At 39.3% G+C, this 24,443-nt stretch overlaps 1 protein-coding gene across 1 annotated transcript in view; it reads right to left on the bottom strand.

Moving 5' to 3' along the window:
- The window catches only part of KIF26B (kinesin family member 26B), a 491,165-nt gene that overhangs the window by 38,152 nt on the left and 428,570 nt on the right, over positions 1-24,443 (bottom strand). Inside the window, exon 10 of the mRNA XM_081299332.1 lies at positions 23,973-24,132. Coding sequence (XP_081155458.1) covers positions 23,973-24,132 — 160 coding nt within the window. The remainder of the gene's footprint in view (positions 1-23,972; positions 24,133-24,443) is intronic.

Raw genomic sequence — 24,443 nt, 5'->3', positions numbered from 1 at the left:
TAGACCCTACAGAAAAACAGAAAATAATAGGTCCATATATTTCCCTGGAACCAACAGGTTGCCAGAAATTGCATAAGCTAATGAAATTCAAGATGATATAAAGGTGTGCTTAGTGATTCAATAACAAGACCCTCTGCATTTACTGAACGTGTAAACCTGCTCTGTAATAGATGCAAGTGTGTTGTTTAATCCACCTGCAGGACCAGATTAGGAGTAAGAAAATGTTTATATCATTATTGCAATGTAGAGTGTAAATACTACTCTAACATTAGCTGAAGTTTCACTTCCTTTTTAAAGTCTATTCGACACAAGCCATTATCTTTAATGATCAATGTTTTACAACAGACATTTCTATACTCTTGTCACTCACACTGCACAGGGCTTTGGCAGTGGTTTATGACAGCCTTTCTGGGAGAGGAATAAGGAAATATCTCAATCATGTTTCATTATGACCATTACACATCTTTCAAGTAAAGACGAGATCACTGTACTATTTAGAAACTTCGCTTTCCTGTAATTTTATATCATCCTCAGGTTCAGGAGCATATGCTCATCCTAGAGTGAGAGATCTCTGCAGTAATCCAAAAAGGAGTTAGGTACTGATCAGGGATAGAGATGGAGACCAGAGTCATGTTGTCACGGCAACACAGAGTCTCTCTCTCTGATTCTGCTCACCTGTCCCTCCCTGTGAATTTTTACAGAATTCTCAAGAAGAAAGAAAATGAAGGCTGCAAATGGAATTCTTGATAGAATTCCAGATGAAATCTGCTTCTTGCCTGGTGCCATCTCTTGAATCCTTCCCACTACTTTGCCGCTACCCCATCCTCTAACCTCCTATGTCTCCTTAGTGACAAACTTTCATTTTCAGAACATTCTTATGCTTTTCAATGACTTTCAATATTTGTTTCAGATTAAAAAGAAAAAAAAACATAGATGAAGTTTAGGTTTGATTTGACATTTTGATGGTGCCTCTTTCCATACCTCCATCTGTGATCTTCCTTCAGGGTAGACAGTAGAACTGTATAGAAAGTGGATTTTGAAAATCTGCAAGTGTATTTAGAGTTCTTTCAGAAAAAAATGTTTACCCAAAAAGGCAGGGGAATATCGGGAGGGTTTCATCTATTTTTTTTTCACCAACTCTCTAATCAAAACCTGAGGATGACAGAGCATCCTGGGTGTTGGGGTAAATTGTGGTTCTTTTTATTTTCCAGATCTGAAAACCCAGGTGAGTGGCTCTCCTGTCATACTCCCTGGAAAAGGCTAAGAAGGGTTAAATAGAATTAGGAAAAGGGTCTAGGCTTGATGATTACATTGGATTGTAATTATGGCTTTTTCAGTCTCCAGAGTTGATTTAGCCAATTCCATGCTTTCTTTCTATCAAAATAAATAGAGACTATGCAAATATGAGCCCCGAGCTGACGTTTCATTTGCATTCACTTGGCTGGGTTCTGATCTTGTGCGTATGAAAGGCAGCGAGGTGTCTGTCATCTCTCTGCTCAATCAGGCTGCATGTCCACGCGCAATGCCAGTGCTGTAGGATGACCTTCCAAGAGACATGACATACACTGGCTCATTACACAAGCAAGGATAGTGGCACAGTAATATCACCCTGCTGTGAAGGATTCAGCGTGGTTTGGGAGGATGGATGAGATGATGGAATGTGTTCCTGCCTCTGACCTCTTGCTCACATCTCTCTCCCTATGCAATGGCTATTAAGTGAGTAGCATGGAGCTTATGGCAGGATTCTGATAGTTAAGGTCAAGATGATCCCTGTCCTGTCACGTCTACCTCCTGCTTCTGACCAATAGCCTTTCCAATGCTCAGTTGGGGATACTGAAAATGGTTCCAAGAGATGACCAATGAAACACTGCTGCCACAAAGACCAGTATTCACTGAGATAGGGTCCCTGAGTGCTTGCCCAGTGGGTTGCAGACCTGGCATGACTTTGGATGTAATGCATTTGTTACTTCATTGACTGACAATCAGACCCCCTTGTAGTATAAAGAATGGCAGTAAAGATGATATGGCAGCTTTGGACCTGGGGCTGGAACTGGATTGCCCAATGAGGACGAGGAAGATGCCTCCCTGTGCATCCCTCCCTTTCCTGCAAACTCTGGATGGCTCTACTCATGATTCCTTAAACAGGCTCTGAACTCTGGTGTCTCTTCTGCCACCATGGTCATCTCAGCTTTTCAGCCTGGAATGCTGTTTCCTTTCATTTCTATCAATGGAAATTATTATGGTTTGGACGTAAGGTGTTCTCCAAAAGCTCACGTGTGAGGCAAAGCAAGAAGATTCAGAGAAGAAATGATCCTGCTATGAAAGCCTTAACTCAACAGTGGATGAATCTCCTGATGGGATTAACTGAGTGGAGACTGAAGGCAGGTAGGGTGTGGCTGAAGGAGGTGGGGCATTGGGGGTGTGGCTTTGGGATTTATATTTTGTATCTGGGGAGTGGAGTCTCTCTCTGCTTGCTGATCATCATGTGAGCTGCTTCCCTCTGTCACTCGCTTCGGCCACCCCTTCATGCCTCACCTTTAGCTCTGAGGAGAAGAGCCGGCCTTCTATGGATTGAAACTTCTGAAACCGTGAGCCCTCAAATAAACTTTTCCTCCTTTACAATTGTTCTGGTTGGGTCCTTTAGTCACAGCAGCAAAACAGCTGACTAAAACAGGAATTGTTCAATGTTCAGCTCAAATTTATGAAAACCTACTAATTATTCAAGGAAAAAGCAGTTGGGGGGAGTCTGACAGTACTAGTAACTCCCAAGGACTTCTGTCCTTGGAAATCACCTGCCTTTTCATTAATTTTTTTTTTTTTTGGTAAATAAACATTACAAAAAAATTTACTTTTTGTGTGTGTGTGTGTGTGTATTACTAAAGATAGACTCCAGGGGCACTCTGCCATTGAGTTACATCCCAGCCCTTTTTTATTTTGATATAAGGTCTCGCTGAGTTGCCCAAGCTGGTGGGTGAGCTTGCCACCCTCCCACTTTAGGTTCTGGAATAGCTGGGATTATAGACATGTACCTCCATGCCTGGCTGTTTTAATGATTTTTTAAATGTACAATGTGTGCTATGGAATCAACCTAGGTGCCCTAAAACAGATGAATGGACAAAGAAAATGTGGTGTATGTACACACGATGCAATATTACTCAGCCATAAAGAAGAATGAAATTATGGCATTTTCTGGTAAATGGATGGAACTGAAGACTATCATACTAAGTGAATAAGCCAGTCCCCGAAAACCAAAGGCCAAATGTTCTCTCTGGTATGTGGTTGCTAACACACAATAAGGGGGGAGGGGGCAGGGAAGAATACAAGTTCACTGGATTAGACAAATGGGAATGAAGGGAAGGGAGGGAAGGGAGGGAGCATGTTTGTATATGAAAGACAATAGAATGATTCAAACATAACTTTCCTACATTTGTATATGAATACACGACCAGTGTAACTCCACATCGTGTACAACACAAGAATGGAATCCTAATTAGAACCAGTTATACTCCATATATGTATGTATTATTATTATTGCTCCATGTATGTATATATAATATATAATGCCAGAATACATTCTACTGTCATATATATCTAAAAAAATTTTTTAAGTGTATAATGTGTGGCATTAAGTACATTCATTGTTGTGCAACCATCACCTCTACCCATCACCATAACTTCTTCATCTTCCCAAACTGAAATTCTACCCATGAAACAATCACTCCACATCCCCCTCTTCCCCTCCCCATGATAACCACTATTCTATTTTATGTCTCTATGAATTTACCTTCTCATAGGTAGCCTGTTTAAAGGGAATTATATAATATTTGTCCTTTTGCATCTGGTTTATTTCACATAACGTGTTTTCAAGGTTCATACATTTTGTGGCATAGATCAGAATTTTGCTCCTTTTTGCTGAATAATATTCCATTGTATAGATACACCACATTAAAATTTGTTTATGTCATATTTTTATTTTTTATTAAAATCATTTTCATTGGTGCCTTACAATTTGCATAACAAACCAGGCTTCATTGTGGATATTCCATATATTGTTTTCTATTCATCTGTTGATGGACACTTGGGTTGTTTCCACCTCTTGACTACGATGAATAATGCTACTCTGAACATTAATGTACAGGTATCCGTTTGTGCCCTGAATTTCAGGTTTTTTTGGGTTTATATCTAGGAGTGGAGTGGAGGGATCATATGACAATTCTGTTTAACTTTTGAGGAACTGCCAAACTTTTCCACACTGGCTGCACCATTTTTACATTCCCACCAGTGGTTCCAATTTTTCCAAATCCTTGCCAAAACTTACTTTTTGTTGTTTTGAGAACAGACATCTTAGTCGATGTGAAGTGTCATCTTATCGTCATTTAGTTTGCACTTCACTAATGACAACCATGTTAAGCATCTTTTCATGTGCTTATTGGTCATCTGTATAACTTCTTTAGAGAAACATCTATTCAAGTCCTTTGTCCATGTTTGAATTGGATTTGCTCCTGTTCTATCTTAGAAGTACTTTTTTACAGATTCTGAATATTAATCCTAGAGTAGATAGGTAATTTGCAAATATGTTCATTCTGTGGATTGTTTCCAGTTTCTAGATAATGTCCTTTGATGTATAAGTGCTTTTTCATTTTTAGATAACACTGTGCCAGTCTTAGATTTTAACTAATAATTTTTTGGCATCTGTGGTTCAAAATCTTTCCAATATTTGATTTTCTTGTGATAAGCCTGCCAAGAAGTGTGACTAAACATTGTCTATTTTGTATTAAATATACTTATCCAATATGGTCTTTATTACCTGCAGGCCACTCACCAGTTAGCAGCTGGGAAGCCCTGAACACTGTTGTTAAGCATGTGGGCCATGGTGTTCCCAGGGATAAATTCCTTTTGAAATCAGAACAACTTATTTTTAAGAGGGACATGGGGGCAACTCTGCTAGAATATATTCGAGTGTCATGAATGGTTTAAAGAAACATGATCCCACAGTCCTCACAAAATGTACCAACTGGATTGGTGCTTGGTACAAAGAACAGGTCTCAGTAATTGGAAGGATTAAAAAGAGAGTGAGTCTAAGAATGGTTTCCATAACTGATGCAAGTCTGAAGAAAGATGTTGCACAAAGGCCACGATTCATGATTTTATTTTTATTTTTTAGTAGTAATTGGACACAATATCTTTATTGCATTTATTTTATTTTTATGTGGTGCTGAGGATCAAACCCAGGGCCTCGCACATGCTAGACAAGCTATCTACCGCTGAGCCACAATCCCAGCCCCACGATTCATATGTTTAATAACTTAAGGAAAAGTCTATGGAATATTAATGGGGAATGACATTAAGGAATGGTAGGTTTCTTTTTTTAAAAAATTAAGAAATTAGTTTTCCAGTGTTATTTGTTTTGTTTGGAAATGAGAGAGGTTGTTGTTGCATTATTTTTATGTCTTTTAATTTCAATAACAAATCCATTTCTGGGCTGAGGATGCAATTCAGTGGTAGAGTATTTGCCTAGCATCTGTGAGGTCTTGGGTTCATTCCCCCTCCCTGCCAACTAAAGTTATTCATTTCTTATAATAAATGTGGTTTGATTTCAAGGTCTAATCAATTATACCTTTAAGAATTTTATTTATTTATTTTTTGCAGTGCTAGAGATCAAATGAGGGTCTCATACATGCTAGATAGCCAAGTATTCTACCTCTGAGTCATATCTTCAGCACCCTTGCAAGATATGGGCAGAGGTCATTTCTTTGTGTATACCCAGAACCTAGCAAAGTGTTTTTCATAGTTGCCTTCCCATATCTAATAAATAGTTAGTTAAAGCTCCCCATCAAAGAAGTCTCCCCTAGCTTCTTAACTCCACATCTTCTAAGACTTTACCTTTTCTTTGTCTTCATGGGAGCCTTTGTTAGAAAAACACCAAAGCAGATGCCACTGCTTTGGGTTCCAACAAGGATAGTACAAGCTCACAGTCTCCCCTATGTAATGACAAACAGATTATTTCAGCCTCCCAGAGCATTCTAGATGATAAGTCATGGCCTACTTGAGTATGCAGAGCTCATAGTCTTCAAGAGCAGCTCCCAAGAGAGATTTACACAAAGACTACCATCATTCCCCTCTTGAGAAGTGTGTACAACATTGTTCCTCAAAAAGGAACCACCAGCACCATTCATGTCAACAATTTGAGGCCAAGACTGGCCAAGTCAAGTCAGGCTCATCTGTCAGTTGGGTCACTATCATGATCCCTGGGCTCTCTTTATATTGATACTACACAGGTAATGTCAAAGTACTCAGAGGAATATCGTTTGGTCCTAAAAGTGTGTTTGGCTTAAAAGGGCTAATAAAGCCAGTCGGTACAGCCAAATACCTTTGGCATGTAGACTAGATGTTCTAGAATAAGCACTAAGCATCATTTCTGCTTGCAGTTATAAGACTAAGCAGGGAAAGCAGCCACCTGTGTGTTGGGATTTTGGAGGGTCTTGTTACAGAGCCCAACACTGCTCCATTCTCAATCCTTTACAGTAACACACAGAGAGGCTTTTGCAGACATGCTATTGGGAGCTATTTGTTCAACATACATGTATGAAGAACATAGGATACAGGTAGGCCCTGAAGTTACAAACACAATTACAAACACACATGAGATATGACCTTCACACCAGGGCTTTAATTAGGCTGACTCTATGTCCTGATTTGCACAGAAGCCCCAGTTTATGCCTATTATCCTGTAGTCCATTTGATTTATATTGTCCTGAATTTCTCCTCACTCTCTTTTTTACTTTTTTTTTTTTTTTAAATTGAACCCTGGGCCTTGCGTATGCTAGGCAAGCACTCTACCATTGAGCCACATCCCAGTTCTGGATTTCTCATTTTAAAAAAGAAAAAGTACCATTATTAAAACTTTTATTAAAATGAGATGGGAAGGCTGGGGTTGTGGCTCAGCGGTAGAGCGCTTGCCTCGCATGTATAAGGCCCTGGGTTCGATCCTCAGCATCACATTAAAAAATAAATAAATAAAAATAAAGATATTTAAAAAAATCAGATGGGAAAAGTTGGCTAGAACTTCACTTTATACTTCCATGGTCTTGACTAGAAATATGTGAGGCGTATGCAGTGAACATAGTTCACATGTTAAGACATAATGTTTCTACTAAATTGAGAAACTTCTTATGCTGAAATGCACTTTATAATTGACATATACATATAATTTGTAACTGTGCTCAAATGTAGTTCTATTTCTACCCAGAGAAATACAAGCTGTGGTGGTCAATTTACATAACTTGAGTTTGAATATAACTGAACTACAAAAATCTTCTGATGAAGCTGAGGTTGAACTTTAAAATCTACCACTTCATTTGGGGAGTGAGTGTGCAGTTATCTCTCTATGCTGGATTCAGTTGTATTAGAGATTTTAAAGGATTAGCTTTCATGACGAGAAATTGATAAGCTTAGATAGCATTTAACTACAAAACACATTTTGTAAATTAATCTAAACGTTGTACAAAAAAGTGTTGGGGTTTTGGAAACAAGTCATCTAAATTTTGATTGAATTCCATTCAAAATAACTTGTGATCCATAACTAAGTGTTGAACAAATGAAATAGAAAACCATTGGGCTTTGAAGCTGGTCATGAATTGCAACTATTAAAAACAAAGCTAGCATACAGAAGGAATCAGATATAGATGACAAGAGCTCAAACACTTAAACGACTAAAATGTGAAATTCTGTAATTTTGTTTTAGAAATCGATATGTGGGATGATCCTTCAAAACTTTAGCCTATAATATTCTTACTAACTTGAGAAACTTACCCCACTTAAATGAACTTGTAATGAGTTGGAGGGCACATTTATGAATTTATGTGCCCTGTGATAATCTAACAAGAGAAATGGAAGCTGCAGTTACCAAAATGTACAGGTTTTTTACATTAATACATATACATTAATATAAAGGAAGACAGCTAGAGTACATGAAAAAGAAAAATGCTGTGGCTTTAATACTAGAAATCAAAAAGTTTTAAGAAAAATACCACTGACAAGGTATTTAAAGATTTCTATCACTGAAACAAAATACATGAGGTAATCAACTTAAAGGGAGAAAAGGTTTATTTGGGCTTGTGATTTCAGAGGTTCCAGTTCATGATCAGTTGGTTGTGTTACTTTTGGGCCTATGGCAAGGCAGAACATCATGGCAAGAGGACATGGTAGAGGAAACCTACTTACCTCAGAAGCACAGAGAGAGAAATTGACTTGACTGCCATCCCTCAATCCCCTTGAGGGGTATGTGCCAATGACCAAACTTCCTCCCTCTAGGCCCCACCTACTAAAGGTTCTACTGCCTCTCAACAGCAACACAGGCTGAGCACCAAGCCTTTACCACATGAGCCTTTGGGGAACATTTAAGATTCAAACTGTAAAAGTGTTAGAACCAGATATGAGGAAGACAACAATTAAAATACATAAAAATGATCAGTTTATTATAATGTTCAGATTAACAATATAAGAAAGTTTTAACTTTATTCTTTAATGTGCACAGATTTTTTTGGAAGAAAGTGTTTTATGTTTGAAAGTAATTTTTAAAAATATTTATTTTCTGTAGTTGTGTTGGACACAATAACTTTATTTTATTTATTTATTTTTATGTGATGCTGAGGATTGAACCCAGGGCCTTGCATGTGCGAGGCGAGCACTCTACCGCTGATCCATAACTCCAGCCCCTTGAAAATAATTTTTAATAGAATATTTTGTTGGTTCACCACTCTTTTTTAAAAAAATAATCTTTTTTTAACTTATTTTTTAGCTGTTAATGGACTTTATTTTATTTATTTATATGCAGTGCTGAGAATTGAACTCAGTGCCACACACATGTGAGGCAAATGCTCTACCACTGAGTCACAACCCCAGCTCAGTTCACCACTCTTAATGGATTTGTGAGAAAATATTTCAAGATATTAAATAATATTAAATGTCCTTTTCACTCTCAAAAGAGCACTGGTTTAGATAATAAGTTACACAGTTCCTTTACTTTTCATTTAGAAGAAAAGTATAGCAGAAAAATAAAAATAGAAAACTAACAATAAAAATAGACTAGATAACTAGAAAGTACAATTAACATTATACTTCCTTGCCAATACAATTAAACATCGTGGGTAAGATATTTGTTCAAATCCTATTAAATTCATTGTTGAGCTTGTGAAAAAGCAAAGAATTCTTAGTCCCAAAATGGCAAATAAAACTGGGAACTCAAAAAGTAAAATAGTAAAGTTTGCTATTCTCAAAGATATCTGCTAAACCAAGTAACTTACTCAGCTTGATAGCCCAAAGCCTATCCAACTTGGGAGTTTTCATAGAAAAATTCTCCAACAATTTTGCCCCGCACATACTGAAGATATGAAGGTATTGAAAAACAGTGCTGAGAAGGGGAAGAAAGTTCAAGAATCTGGAATCTCTGTCTAAATCACAGGCAGGTTTGCTGTCTTACTTCTCAATACCCGGGTGGTCCAACATTTTCCAAACTGAGGGTATAATTTAGAGTCTACTCAATTGGTACCTATTAGAACTAAATATGAATGCTCTGTAAGTAAACCATCCTTATCCCAGGTCTCACAGATAAAATGCCAATGCAAATGAGCAGCCCCCAGGAAAAATATAAACACACAAAGAAACCAGACACCTGGAGAAAGACATCAGAAACAACAGCTGGCAGGAAGAGACACAGAAACACAATGACAAACAACAATGGGTTAATCAACATGTTTAAGAAAATTAATAGGCTTAAAGAAATAAACAACAACAATATGACAAGGAATGGCTGATTCTGCTTCAGTACTTTAAAAACAGGAAACTGGCTTTACCCTCCAACCTTAAACAACCAGAAAACCAAAGTATAAAAAAAAATGAATACTGGGTACCAGGTAACAGGCAATAGAGGAAAGTAACCTTTGAAGGAAGAGAAGCCAATGAGTAGAGCCCTGTTAAGTGGTCCAGCTCACTGCCCAGAGTTTCCAGGCCTCCAGAAAAGGAAAAGGAACCCAAAGAGAGACAGGAGTCCTCTGAGAAGAGGGGACAATGGTCAGAGTTTGGGGATGCCAAAGCAGCTAAGCTTGAAACAGCAGAAAGGAGAGAGCTGCAAAGCAAGAGTGAAAGTAAGCACTCTGGAGCTCTTTGGTGGAGCACTGATCTGCATATGTGAGACAATCACCCAGGCCTCCAAAGGAAAGGAGAGTCAGACAATGGGGATAATTTGTGTTCAAGCAGAAAGAGTGAGAAGACTTGCTAATACATGGGGCATCTAGAAAGATATTGAGGCCTTAGAAAGATATTGCCTTAATAGTGGGGTCAATTAACCCTAGGCTGCCCTGTACCTGCCTCTGTTAGTCAGCTTTCTATTGCTATAACAGATACCTGAGATAAATCAACTTATAAAGGTTCATTTTGTTGATGCTTGGTGAATTTGTCAAAATAACCTGACAGAGTGAATATATCAGGTTCAGAAAGTAGGGTTATAGTTCAATGCCTCTCCATATCCTACATAGCTGATTTAACCACAAAAATATGTAGTTTATACTAGTATAGAATGGAGCTCTGAGTGCCACCAAGCAAGTCTAGTGGCACAAAAGTGTCCTCCTGGAAGTAGGGCAGGTTCCCAAAATGTTGAAGGCAGTTTTCTGACTCATTTGTTACAAAAGATGTAGAGTTCAGAGCAAATAGGCTCAATTCAAATTCATGAAAAAGAATAAGAAACCCAAAGAAAAAGACTTTACCATTATCATGATGTTCTTATATTTATTTGTTTATATAACTGTAACCCCTATCATATAAGTTCCTGTAACAAAATACTTATAGAATGTCATAGCTGTTAGAGGATAGAAACAATTTTTCTGGAGCCACAAATTGAGAGGGAGGAAGAATATCAGAGAAGGCTTTGTGGAGGAGATATATTTAAGATAAGCCTAAAGAATAAGCATAAAGGAATGCAAGGTTGTTTAGTATTAGAAAATTAATTTAATGATTTTTAATAATCTACCATATTAAACGATAAAAGGAGGAAAACCACATGATCATCTCATTAGGTGCAGAAATGGGTTGGATAAAATTCACCAACTGGTTTTAAAGAATCTCTTAGAAATTCATAAATAGAATAACAAAATATTTGTGATATCCCCTGAATGAGAAAATCATATGGTTATGAGAATTAATGACCTATAACCATGCACATCAAAATGAAATGCTGTATAAAAAGGCCAACAAGAGAGTACAATTCCATTTACACAAAGTTCAAAAGCAAACAAAACTAAATCTATTTTTAGGGACACATATTTAGGTGGTAAAAGGGTAAGCAAGGGGATTACAACCACAAAATTCAGCATAGTGGTAATCTTTGGGACAGGCAGGAGAGGGAGAGCCTTATAGGGCATTGAAATGTCCTATTTCTTAATCTAAGTGGTAGTCACACAGATATTTGTTATTCTGTAGACTGGTCAGATGTACATAGGATATATTTCATAATTAAAACCTGAAAGAAATAAACAGAAACTCACTCATGGAGAAAGAATATACTGTGTGTGTGTGTGTGTGTGTGTGTGTGTGTGTTTTGTAGGGCCTACTCACACATCCAAGGCAAATGCTCTATCATATCCCAGCCCTTAATATGCTTTTTTATAATTATTTATTGACCTCTTGATGAATAAGTGAATGAATGAATGAGTGAATGAACAAAGCCACTGAAAGCAGAAGAAATAACATCATCAAAGCACAGGGAGATGAGCGGGTGAAGGGTGTACAGTAATCTCTCCATGGTTTCTATGACCAGAAAGGTGAGTGTGACCCAAATTAGAAAGCATGTCATAGGTCAGAAAAGGTTTTAACAGGAAGCAGTTCAGGTTTAAAAGAGGGGGCACACTGGATACATTCTGGGGCATTCTGGCAGCTGTGTGGAGAACAGATGAATTTAAAATCACTGCCTTTACGGAAAATAATCCTCAGGAGCTGCAGAGCAATGCAGCCAAGGGTGCAGTGGCCACTAGCATCTAGCTACCAGCTCCCCATGGCCCTGTGCCCAGGGGGCTGGCATCCGACCACAGAAAGTGCAGGTCTGCTGTGGGGGCAGTGTTGCGCCCCTGCACCTGGCAGAGAGAATCCGGAGGAGCAGGAGACTGCAAGGATAGGCCCTGGAAAACCAAGAAATGGAGCACTCAGGCAGAATGGAGAAAGACCACCTTTTTGGAGGAGGTGAAGGCCACCAGCCTGCTGACTTGCAGGGACAGGTATGCTGACTTGCCCCTAATTTTCGATGGCCATACCCAATAGGCAGTTCGATGATGGAATGGGTGGAGATGGAGATGATATGGAAATGTTCATGGAGGAGATGAGAGAAATCAAGAGAAAACTTAGGTAGCTGCAGTTGAGAAATTGTCCCCGAATTTTTATGGGGCAACTCTCTAATCACTAAGATCATCAAGATAAATTGTGCCTTATGCCTTGACTTCTGCCATTTTCCATGTGCTTACTACTATGATTCCCACTGTTTTCCTTTTCCTTGTAGTTTCCTGATGTGTCTTTACTGATCCATTTCCTGTGAACCTTATGTTATTTCTATGTGTCGAGTTGGGTCTTGCGTTTCCAGCTTCTGATTCAAGATTGCCTTTGCCCCATCTAAGTTTCTGTCAGCAGTAGAGTTTTACTCATTTGCATGGAAACATGTAAAATTAATAAAGCAGTTAAAAAGCAATCTAAAACAAAAAAAAACAAAAAACAAAAACCAGAATCCTCAAAAGGAAACTGGATGTAGCATGTGCCATTATGAAAAGGAACAGTGAATTTTGTTCAGGAAACAACATGAGAATACCCTATAGTGCAAACGACAATTGCAATTAGTCCCTAACATGGGATGTTGGTGTTGGGCTCAGGTACGGCAAGGTCTACTGGGAGAAATAAACCTTGATAAATGGTTTGAAGGAAAATGCTGACTTGGTTTTTAAAGAGCTGACACATTAACCCTTAGAAAGACTGGCGTGTCAGGACACAAGCTAGGAAATGTATGCTTATAAATGGGAGGCCCCAAACCTGGACACGGATTCACTTGATCTCACTGGTAAGGACTAGGAGAGGCAAGGATGAGAAAGACAAGCAAAAATGTAACTATGGTCATTGCCCTTAAAGGCTGAATATTTGCAAGTCTATTAAAGTCTAGTATTCCTTGATCTAGTAACAAATTTACTATAACAATCTTTATTTCTCTGGATGTCTCTTTATTATATTGAAATGAAATCCAGCTCTATTTTAGTTAGAGTTCCTAGGTACATTAGACAATTTGGTACAACTTAACTGCTCCTCAAGTATAACTATCTGAAAAGTGTTCAATTACACACAGAATGAATTATCACCTCATTTGCATGGACCAAAAAAAAATCTATTAATGCTCAATTGAGCCTGAACCAGTGGTAAAACAGGTGAGAATTTATGGTTGGATAATCTGATTGAAGCTCTATTAATGTTCAAGACAGTTTCTAAATGAATTAAGCCCTAACTCATTTGTATGCTCTATCCCTTCGAATGCCTAATTGTGCCTAAATCAAGCTATCCTTGAGTAATTACGCAGCACTCGGGGTGCCCAAGGGCATCTTGGGCTTTCTGTGCACTGGCCCAGACTAACCCAAAGCCCTCCTCCTTTGGCTGTTTTCTTTCTGGTAACAAAGTGACTTGTGATATGATGATTAGTTATCATTAAAGATAACAATTAGCTTTGGATTCAGAGTCTTGCATTTGGCTCGGTAGTTTATCATGATTTGTGTCAGGCAATCTCTACATCAACACAGTGAATGGCAGAGCGTTGTGAATGGCTCAGACCTTGAAAGGATGGAGTATGGGGAAACAGGGAAATGGATGAGTACAGGTGAGTGGGTGAGTACGGTAAGGAGAGAACGGGAGTCACCCACTCTGTCCAGGAAGACTTTACTACAGTCCTTGAGGGTCCTTCTTCCTCTCCAGGCCCCTTCTTTCCCTTCCTTCTTTGGCTGTATGCCCATGTGACCAGGCATTGCACTTGAGTGTTTAATATCTGTATCGCTGTTATATTGTAAGTTGCCAAGAGTGGAAATCATTTGCTGTGGTCCCAGTGCCTTGTATACTGTAGGGGCCTAATAACTATTTTCAAATGAACAAGTGCGTGACATGAGTAAATGGACACAATAACTTTTATTTCTGCTCTATATTTCTCAAATGGAATTCCTGTGTATGTCTTGTAGCCTTGTTTGGACTTGATGGAATCAGTTCCTTAAACTCCTCAACTAGTTCCTTTGGTCCAGAATGCTCTTTGCTAATCAGAGCAGCATTGAGCTCCATGAATCATGGAGTTACATTTAATGAACCACGAAGGATATAAAGTGAAAGGTAAAATCTGTATCACCCGAGTTATCCCTGAAAATGTCACTGGAAGAAACCTGTCTCTTATTAAATCCAACACAGGTAATATTTTACTTTACTTTCATTACATATTAACAGTTCTGGCAGGGCACCTGAGAAGTACTTGGCTTAAATTTAAAGGCCATAGTCTATGAAAAAAAAATGTGTCATTAAAAATATTTGAATCATGCCCCAGTCAGTGGGATATACAAACACAACTGGAAGTTCAGCAGCATCTGACCCCTAATCCCTGGCTCATTTTCACACCCAAAGGACTCATGCAGGGTGGAGTAACAGGCCTCTTTAAATTGTTATTTCAGTCTTATACAGAATAAGACTGAAAATATATGAATCAGGGGGTTGGGGTTGTGGCTCAGTGGTAGAGCACTTGCCTCGCATGCGTGAGGCACTGGGATCGATCCTCAGCATCACATAAAAAAATAAATAAAATAAAGATATTTTATTCATCTACAACTAAAAAAAGATTATATAAATACATGAGGATTACATTTTTTAAAAAAAATTAGATATATTTTTAGTTGTTGATGGACCTTTATTTTATTCATCTATTTACATGTGGTGCTGAGAATTGAATCCAGTGCCTCACACATACTAGGCAAGCACTCTACCATTGAGCCATAACCCCACTCATGAGTGTTCTATTTTAATAAAAGAAAATTATAATATACTTGGCTAAAAGAGATACACACTTCTTAAGTCAATGAGTGCATGAAAAATATGAGACTGCCAGATTAATCTGGCTTATAACATTTCAGAACATATTGAAACAATTATCTCTTTGTCTTTGAAGTCAAAGGCAAAAAGCAAATGTTAAAACGATTATCCTTTTGCCTCTTCTTTAAAGAGGCTCACAGACATTGTCTCAGTGGGACCTATGATATGTTTTGGAGGTGGATAAGTAAGAATGTGGACTCTGATTTTGCTGGTGGAGACATGAAAAGCTCAGGGAGAGTCTTGGAGTGTACGGAAGTCAGCAATGGCACCCTCGCTAGAGTCACCATGCCCTGGCCTCAGCTCAACATCAGCTCCCCTGACCCAGGTCGCAATCCAGCTCTTTTAGAAACCACAGCTATTCAACTCCACCTACTTCTTTGGGAGCTCAGTCTGAAGAACATTCACAAATTCCTATTGGGAGACTGACTATGTTAACCTGCTGACTGTGAACATTCCCAAAGCTTCTATTATTAGCCAAATGTTTGCGGAAGCTCAGTATCTCACATTCTGACAGCCCTGCCGTCATTCTCACCTCTCCCTTATCCCTTCCCTACCTTGCCTGTACTCAGCAAAGCTTCAAGACACAGCCTGGGTGATAACCTCTCCAACTGACAGATGTCTGTTCACCAAGGAACACCTCAACACCCCTAATGGACACCGCCACCCGTGGAGGGGAGAGATGGAAACTGTTTTATCAGTCGGCTGTGCCCAGTGCCCTCTTCTCCAGTGTGGGAAATGGTTCTTTTTTTTTTTTTTTTTTTTTTCTGCTGGAGCCACTAGCCAGGTAAAGCAGGAGGGCTTTGTGGGTGGGAGTCCTGAAATTATAGAATAATTCAGTTTTTCCAATAATGGGGGATGTAAAAAGACTCCATAAGCTTTTAGGCTCTTAAATGAGAAAGATTAATTTAAAAAAAAATAGATTAGAGAAAATAGCTGAGATTTGTTGAGTTCCTCTGTTGGGGTTCCCAGTATATGATACTCAGAATACTAGGTTCCATTGATGGCCACTTGATGAGGTTGACTGGAGCCCCACTTTCTAACCTTCTCTCTTGAAACCGAGCACAAGCTCTAGGTCAGAAGAGTCTCCTTGATTCCAACATGCTTATTTAATATTTCTGATTCAGTCCAGGTAAGTGATTGGGCCCTGAGTGGGAGATTTCCTTTCCCTCTTTTATCTTCTTTATTTCATGTTCCTCACTTCCATAAGTACCTGGCAGTCGGTCCCAGCTTGGCACTCACAGAAACAGGCAAGACGAGGAGACTGACCTGAATCATCTCCTCAAGCCGGCCACCATTGCTTCCACCTGGTGGATCTATGCTTTCACTTACAATCAAGGTCACATTTAAATTTTGGTCATGCCTCATTTGTTATTTAGACAAGTATTGATTAAGTACCAACAACATTCTAGACACGGTATTGAGTAGCAATGATATTGGGAGGCAGGAGGTAGCTCTGTTCTAGCTGTATAAACTTGGACAAGTAACTCCATTTCTCTGTGTCTCAGTTTCCCCATCTGGAATATGAGAATGACCATCATGGTACCTGTGTCCTGGATAGTTGTCAGAATTCAATACCCATAAAACCTTTTGAATAGCTTCTGGTACACTGTAAGAAAACAATGACTATGGACTGTTATCATTTTGGTCACATCAAGAAGTAACCCTTCCGTGGAGCTCAATTTTCTAAGTTAAGAAAAAACAGAAAATAAATACTGGATACAGTTACCTCCTTCTCCTTATGATTCAGCAAGTCTTTAAATTAGGAACCTCTATTCTATTGGAAAGATCAAGAAAAAATTTCCCCTCTTCTTGATGCCTTTTTAGTTATCTCTTCTCATGGAAAAAAAAATATCTTACTGCTGAGGGTGGTAAATACAACCTGGAGCATGTACAGCCAAACTCATCTGTCTGTCTCTTTCCGCCTACACCTCAACCTCCCTTCTCTACCACAGCCAGTGGGTTTGGGTGTGGCTATTCTGCCAACCTAATTCTGCCCTTTCCCAAGTTCCTGGATCTGTACATGGAGGGGCAGAAAGAAGCCTCTTACTCTGATAGGATTAAGAGAATGTGGGGTTTTAATTCCAGACACACTCTTATATCTATTGGATAGCTGGTTCAGAATCTAGAAAGAAAAGACGTTGATTAGTAACCTGATAAATGGCACTAAAGAAAAATAAACACGAAAAGCCAAAGGGAAATGAAGATGTCTCCTGATCCAGTCCTCAGACTGTTATGTCACATTATCCAACAGGGACCAGCTGTGGTGGACAGAGAAAAAGACAAGCCATGGTGACTTGCTGCCCAGAGGTTCTGTTTGAGTTGGGTGCCTATTATTCTGCTCCCAATTCAGTGAAAGAATAGTGCTCCTGAGAACAAAAAGGATGACCTGTGTAGTTCGCCTGTGGAACCAGGGGTTCAACAACCCACGCCGGAACCCACTGGTGGTCATGTGACCCCAGTGGATTCCCAAATGGTGCCATTGCTCCAGGACTGACTTGCAGAGAATGAACCAGGCAGTTAATTTACTGACAATTACTGCTTGGATTGTTATGAAAGTAATAACAATCTTTGGAAATTTCCATAATTAAATATGAAAATACCACTGGCCAGGGAAGTAAACAGCTATGAGGTGACAATAAAAGAAAGTGAGAATACTAAAAATTTCATTAAAAATGGGACTTCTGTGTCCCAGTGACATTCTGAGCTCATTCTCTCTTCATCCTGTCATTAAAATATACAAAAATGAATGTTTTTGGAGCAGCAATGCTAAGAATTATCATTGCTGCAGTTGCCTGGCAACCTGAGGCTTTGGTTATTTTATTTCTAAACAGGGAATTCTATAAACTGATATCTAGAGTTTGTGCAGATAGTTCTAAATTGATGTTCTCTCTGTAAATCAAAAAGAGATAATCTAACATTAATGTACATTTAAAGGAGGCTAAATAGGCACGTGTGTGTGTCTGCCTCATACACGAAGATTCTTGCACAGAGTTTCTGCCCACCTCATGCTATCTTAAGTAGGTTTGGAGAACGAGTATTTGTATTTTTCTGGTAAATATCAATTTAATTTCATGGTACATGTAAATAATCAAGTCCAGAGGGACAGGTCTTTGGAGCCAAGGGAACTGAAGGTTGTAGCTAATAGTAGCCTTGAGCCACTTTTCTCCAGCCTTTAGACCCTGAGTGGGTTTCCAGTTCTGAAGGTGCACAGCTGATCCCAAAAGCTAAATGGATACTGGGAGGAGGTGTTTCTCCATGGCAAGGCAGAGGACCACCTGCATGCTTCAGAGAGGAGCATCCTGCAAAGCATCCTGGGAATTTTAGGCTTGCTGCTGCAGGTGTATACCATCTCGTGCTGAAGAGCTGTTAAAATTTTGAAAAAGCTGCCTTTGTGATAAAATGTCATTTCCTTGGAGTAACTGACCTGAATCTACAGTTTCTAGTGCTACCTGCTGGTTTGAGTGAATCGCTGCGCTATGGAAGCTGCTGTGTTCTTACACACGACCTGGTTCCTGACCCCTCACTAAAGCCTTTGGAGGAAAAGTGTTCCCATTACAGAGCTGGGCAAGGACATCCTTATTGCTCTGGCGGGATGGAGGTTTCTGCTGCGGGTAGTGTTTGCTTACAGTCTGAAGCTCATGACAATAGACTGCCGTAGGCTCCACGTGCTTTCTCGAAGTTATTGGACCACGGAGAGAAGGAGGTGAAGTCAGCACAGCTGCCTGGGCCCAAAGCACGTCTGTGACTGATCTAGACAAACAAGGATTAGGACTCTGGTCTGCACCACAGAACAAACCCATAAAAGAGGGGAACTGAGCATCACTTACATCACGGGATGGTTATGCAGCACCATTTTGTAAGTTGCCTGGGAAGAGCATGTCCCCCAGACACAACATGAGAGGGTCACAGAGTCATTTCCCATGATGTCTTATTAAATGGGAGCCAAAATATTATCAAATATCTGTTATTTAGAAACAAGAGTGTGAGCATCCTGTTGGCAAATAAGCAAACAGATTTGAAATCAGTTAAGGCTTAGACACACCCAGACATAAATTCCTTAAGTAACAAAGTCCTTATGTTGTCTTTCGGGAAGAGCTCTCAGAATTCACTCAAGGACTTTTTGAAATAGGCTTTTCAAGAACAGACATGAAAAGAAGCAGCCAGCTCATAGGGTCAATGGCCTCTGGATATCACAAGTGCAAAGACCCCTCAATAGAGCATAACTCCCCTGAGACATGTGACCTGTGACAGGGCACAATGACCATCCACCCTATGCAAAACAAAATAAAACCTAAAACTGGGCTGCAGGTCTATCTCAGTAGCTCAGTGATAGAGCACTTGCCTAGCTTCTGTGAGGCTCTGGGGTGGTCACCAGCACTGCAGAGAAAAAGAAAAAACACCTAAAACTTCTCCCTCTCATCATTCAACCAACAAGCAGCTTCTCCCCTCTTCCTTCCCATGAACTCCCCTTCTACCAACCATCAACAGATGAGAAAAGCTTTCTTTTTTTTTTAATTTCCTGTCCACTTGACAGTTAAACTTCAATAAAAAGTTTTTTCTTTTTTTAAAAACCAGGTGCCAGAGAATTGGCTTCTGTGTGAGCTGGGCAGCAGCTCCCTGCTCAGTATCAGATTATGAGACCTACTAAAGCAATTGTTTTTCCAAATGGAGTAAATAGGGCCTGAAGTGTCACGATGTGAAGGATATGCTTCCTAAGGGTTTATACGCTTCATAAAACAACATCTAGAAAGGACCAGAAATTCTATTTTGAGAGAATTAAGTTGTGGTTAGCCTTCAGAAGAACTGGGACACAGTAGCATTTTTTTTATATACCTTTATTTTATTTGTTTTTATTTTTATGTGGTATCAGGCATAGAACCCCGTGCCTCACGCATACTAGGCAATCACTGCATCAATGAGCCACAACCCCGGCCCCATAGCAGCATTTTTTATAAAGCTAAGCTCACCCTGATACTTTCTTTTTTTTTTTTTTTAAGAGAGAGAGAGAGAGAGAGAGAGAGAGAGAGAGAGAGAGAGAGAGAGAGAGAGAGAGAATTTTTTTTTAAAAATATTTATTTCTTAGCTTTCGGCAGACACAACATCTTTGTTGGTATGTGGTGCTGAGGATCGAACCCGGGCCGCACGCATGCCAGACGAGCGCGCTACCGCTTGAGCCACATCCCCAGCCCCCTGATACTTTCTTGCAGTGGCCCTTCTGGGGACCAAACCTAATGGTGTGGACCTAGGACACTGGTCTATGGCATAAGAATTCATGTCAATGCCCATGTTTTTTTTATTTTATTTTTTTAATTCATCAAATGGGAAGACTCCTAGCACCTTGTTGCCCAAGAAGTGGTAAGGAATAGCAAACAACCGTAATGAATGAGCCTGAAGGAAATTTGCAAATGTGCTGTCAAAATGCTCAGGACAAGGACAGATTTTCCTGGTCATGAGGTTTCCCCAAAGTTAGAGAGTAATTTGTGCAGCCTGTCAGTGCAGAACTGACTAGGGGGTTGGAGTCTTTGGTGGTCTCCCTGACTTCCCTGCATGCCTTTCTGAATGGCGTCACCATTTAGGATTGATTTATGGCTTCGGGATTGGCCAGCAAGCCCGTGCTGTGTAATGACTGAGGTTGGGAGCCTGTTCCATGCCTGCATCTGTCATTTGCAAAGGCAATATCATTTGCAAAGTCAGAACCATTCAGGGCACATCCAGGGTGCCTGTGGGAGCACTGGGATGGGTAATGAATCCAAACTCACTTTCCGGCTTGCTCACATGACAAATCGTCTGGTACAGTGATGAAGAGAAATGAAGACAGGCTATATCCCTCTGTGCACATTCCAGTTAATTTCCCAGAAGCAAGCGCTAGTAACGCAGGTTCCAAGCACAGAGTTGTCTCGGGTGACAAATGAAGAAGCAGTGGGATTTTTTTGTTTTGGTTGGGTGGGGGAGGGTAAAAGATATGAGTTTGATTTTCTGTTTTTTTTTCCTCCCCAGAACAAGAAGAAACTATATGGGTAAGAAACTTCCCCTTTCGAAGGAACCAATGCAAAGACTAAGTTTGACACCCTGAAAGGTGTTTAGTATGCTAACAAAATGCTGCATAATGTGGCTTCAGAGCACTGATGGAACTGATAAAAGAAATCTGGGCCATCCTGCTGTGCCGGATACCCCTGCTGTGCAGAGCAAGGCAGCTAATATATTATAGAGCTTGATGAAAAGGGGGAGCAGGTCAGCCACGTGGGCTCAGAGCTGCCAAGGTCTCTGAAACTGTGAAAAGTGATGCAGTTTGATCCTGCCACCAACTGGCTAGGTGATTTGAGTAAATCTTTGTCTTTATCTTTCTGTGCCCTGAAAGAGGATAGTTTCTAGTTGATTAATCACTTTGCAAATACAATGTGCAGACACCAAATATTGCATAAATGCTATGGCTGAGAATCTGAGAAAATGTTATGGCAAAGATCTTTCAAAGCTTATAAATAACAATGGACTGTAAGGACCTAGGGAGGGTATTAAGGACCAAGGGAGGGTAGTAAGGACCGAGGAATGAAAGAACAAATGTACTAGCTAATGGGTGTTTTCGGAAAGACATTGCGGGCTGGCTTGTGAGGCTGCCATGCTACCATAACTCATCAATGGGCTGCTCAACCAGCTCTTGGTGATGTAAGTTAGGTAGACAAAGGACAGCTGATAGAAGTGTGTGCCTGGAGACCAATGATTCCACCAGTTATCCTGATGCCAGGAGATAACTCCATCACTGTGTCTCCTGCAGACACAGCATTTATGTTAAGTCTATGCTTCACATACACATAGAAACACTATGATCATTACTCTGGATGCAGAACAGAAGTAAGGGAACTCCTGGAATTGAGCTGACAGATGTCTGCAGGGAGTGGGGAGTGGGGTGGTTTCATACTCCTCCTTCTAAGAGGGCAGGTGGCTGGTTGTTAAGGCTAGCTGATGTTAAAAATATGTTTAACAAGAGACTTTAAACTAGTAATAAAATAAGTCTTAATGTTTCCCTATTTGTTTACAGTAAAACCTAACTGTAACCATAAGGAAGTTACTTTTTCTAAATTAAAAATAATTTCATATGTGTATATTCATTCATCCTTCCCACCATCAATTCAACAAGTATTTATTGAAATCATAAAGACATGTCTCTCTTTAAAAACTATGTGAGCAATATAAAATACATAATCAGTGACCTCATAAGGTGGTATCTTGAATTTCATCTCCATCATGATCTATTGTTATTATATTTGCGGACATGATTCTCATTTTATAGAAACCAACAAGGACCTCCTTAATTACCTTCTAAGTTCTCTAGACTTGACATCCCTCTCCAGATCTTCCTTCCTTCCTTCCTTTTTTTTTTTGAACTCACAAATTGAGTTTGTTTAACAGCAGAAATGACAGAAATGAAACTTTATAAAACTTAACTTGAATTTTTTTTTAATGACTTGGGAAAACCAAGCCTTACAATGGCTTAGGAAAACTATTTCTGGGTTCATCAAGTAGGATTCCAAATTTTAAGAATTGTGATAGACCAGAATATAATTACTATTTAAGCTTCTATAAGATCTATTTAGTAATGGTCCTCCTAGTAGAGAATAAAATCACAGTGTTTTTAGTGGGTCTTATATCCACTTAGGACAGAGGGAAGGAGAACTCAAGGACTCAGCCTGAATCTCAGTTACTACAGAACAAGCTGCTTGATTTATCTTTTTTCCTCCTATACAATAACTTGAATTTTGTAGAATTTTTATAGATTAAAAATTGATTCCATATATTTTTATTTATGGCAACTCTCTAAAGTAGGTATTATTTCCATTTATATAGATAAGGATAGCCTTATTATTATTATTATTATTATTATTATTATTATTGGTTATTTACTATAGTGTTCTAAATTCTACCAAAAAACTTTCATATACTAATTTTATATCATTCCGAGTCTTATATTCCTGTGATATAGACAAGATATACAACTATAACCCTCATTTAATCATTACAAAAGGTTCTTATAACAAGTAAGAGGCACAGATGGGCATCGTCAGAGGCCTGGATAGCCAGTGGAGCATCTATCACCCCACCACATTGTCCAGTGGCAAAGGTGAGCTAGGTGATGGTGGTGAGGGGTGGTTGAGCTGGGTCATTTATGAGCATAGATGATATGGAAAGTCCATGGCTATGCCAGACATAGGAGTGGCTCTAATTTCATCATCTTGGAGCAATAGCAGAAAGAGAGGAAGAAAATGGTATGTGGAACAAACATTTGCAAGGAATAGTGCTGGGTAAATCCCCCAAAAAAGTCTGCTAAGTAGGGATGCCAGATAATATATAAAATTCCTATAGTATCCATACAATAATGGTGGGGGAGGCATACTTGTACAAAAAAAAATTATTTGTTTATCTGGAATCCAAATGTAATTGGGTATCTGTATTTTTATTGGTTTAATCTGTTAGTCTTAAAGAAAAGATAAGCCAATCTTCAGCCAGTTGCTCACATCACTATTAAATATAAACATCAACACAATGGTGACAACAATCCACAAATAGTCATTGTAACTGGAGACCTCCACTGAGATAATGTCCTATTTTCTCTGAGTAACCTAAAGTTAGTTTTAAGCATTTCTAAAACTCTCCAATTTGGAAGATGATACATTATACAATGGTTAGCTAATGCTGATCCATGGCTCTGAACTAGTAATTTGGTACAGACTGTCCCTCTGTGCCACACTTCTCCCTAGATGGTACTGGACTAAGTGTCCCACACCCAGCTCTGGTTCCATGTTTACCACACTTATTATTCAAATAGAAGAATCACTTACTTGTATGGGATGTGTTTGCTGCCATTGACGAGAGCAAGGATGACATTGCCCAGTGCAGACAATGAGAGGCACAGCCCTGAACCTCCTTCTCGATTTTTGCTAAGAGCTTTCACACAGCTGCCAAGATCAATGAGATGCAGGCGACTGCGACCTCCAGACACTATGGTGGGAGAGAAGCAAAAAGAAGGGAGAATAAGTGAGTTACAGCAAACACTTCTTCATGCAGTTCTTTGGGAAATCTGAGAAGAAAAGGGGAAAGAAAAGGTTGACATTCATGATCTAGTGGAAATCCCAACAAAATTATACTGGATTACAAATAGCACTGGTCCTCTTAAATTCTGTCTACTTCAATCACTGACCTTCCAAAACCTGACATTCATACTATAAACAAATGAATAATTCTAGCAGGTTGGATTGGATGAGGTTTTAGAAAAAGAAAATGTCTAATTAAAAGATAAAAAAGGTTTATAC

Source organism: Spermophilus citellus, assembly GCF_964194105.1.
Source record: "Spermophilus citellus genome assembly, chromosome: 6".
Classification (NCBI taxonomy): Eukaryota; Metazoa; Chordata; class Mammalia; order Rodentia; family Sciuridae; genus Spermophilus; species Spermophilus citellus.
The sequence above is the reverse complement of the archived record's forward strand: the minus strand, read 5'-3'. Positions and strand labels throughout refer to the sequence as shown.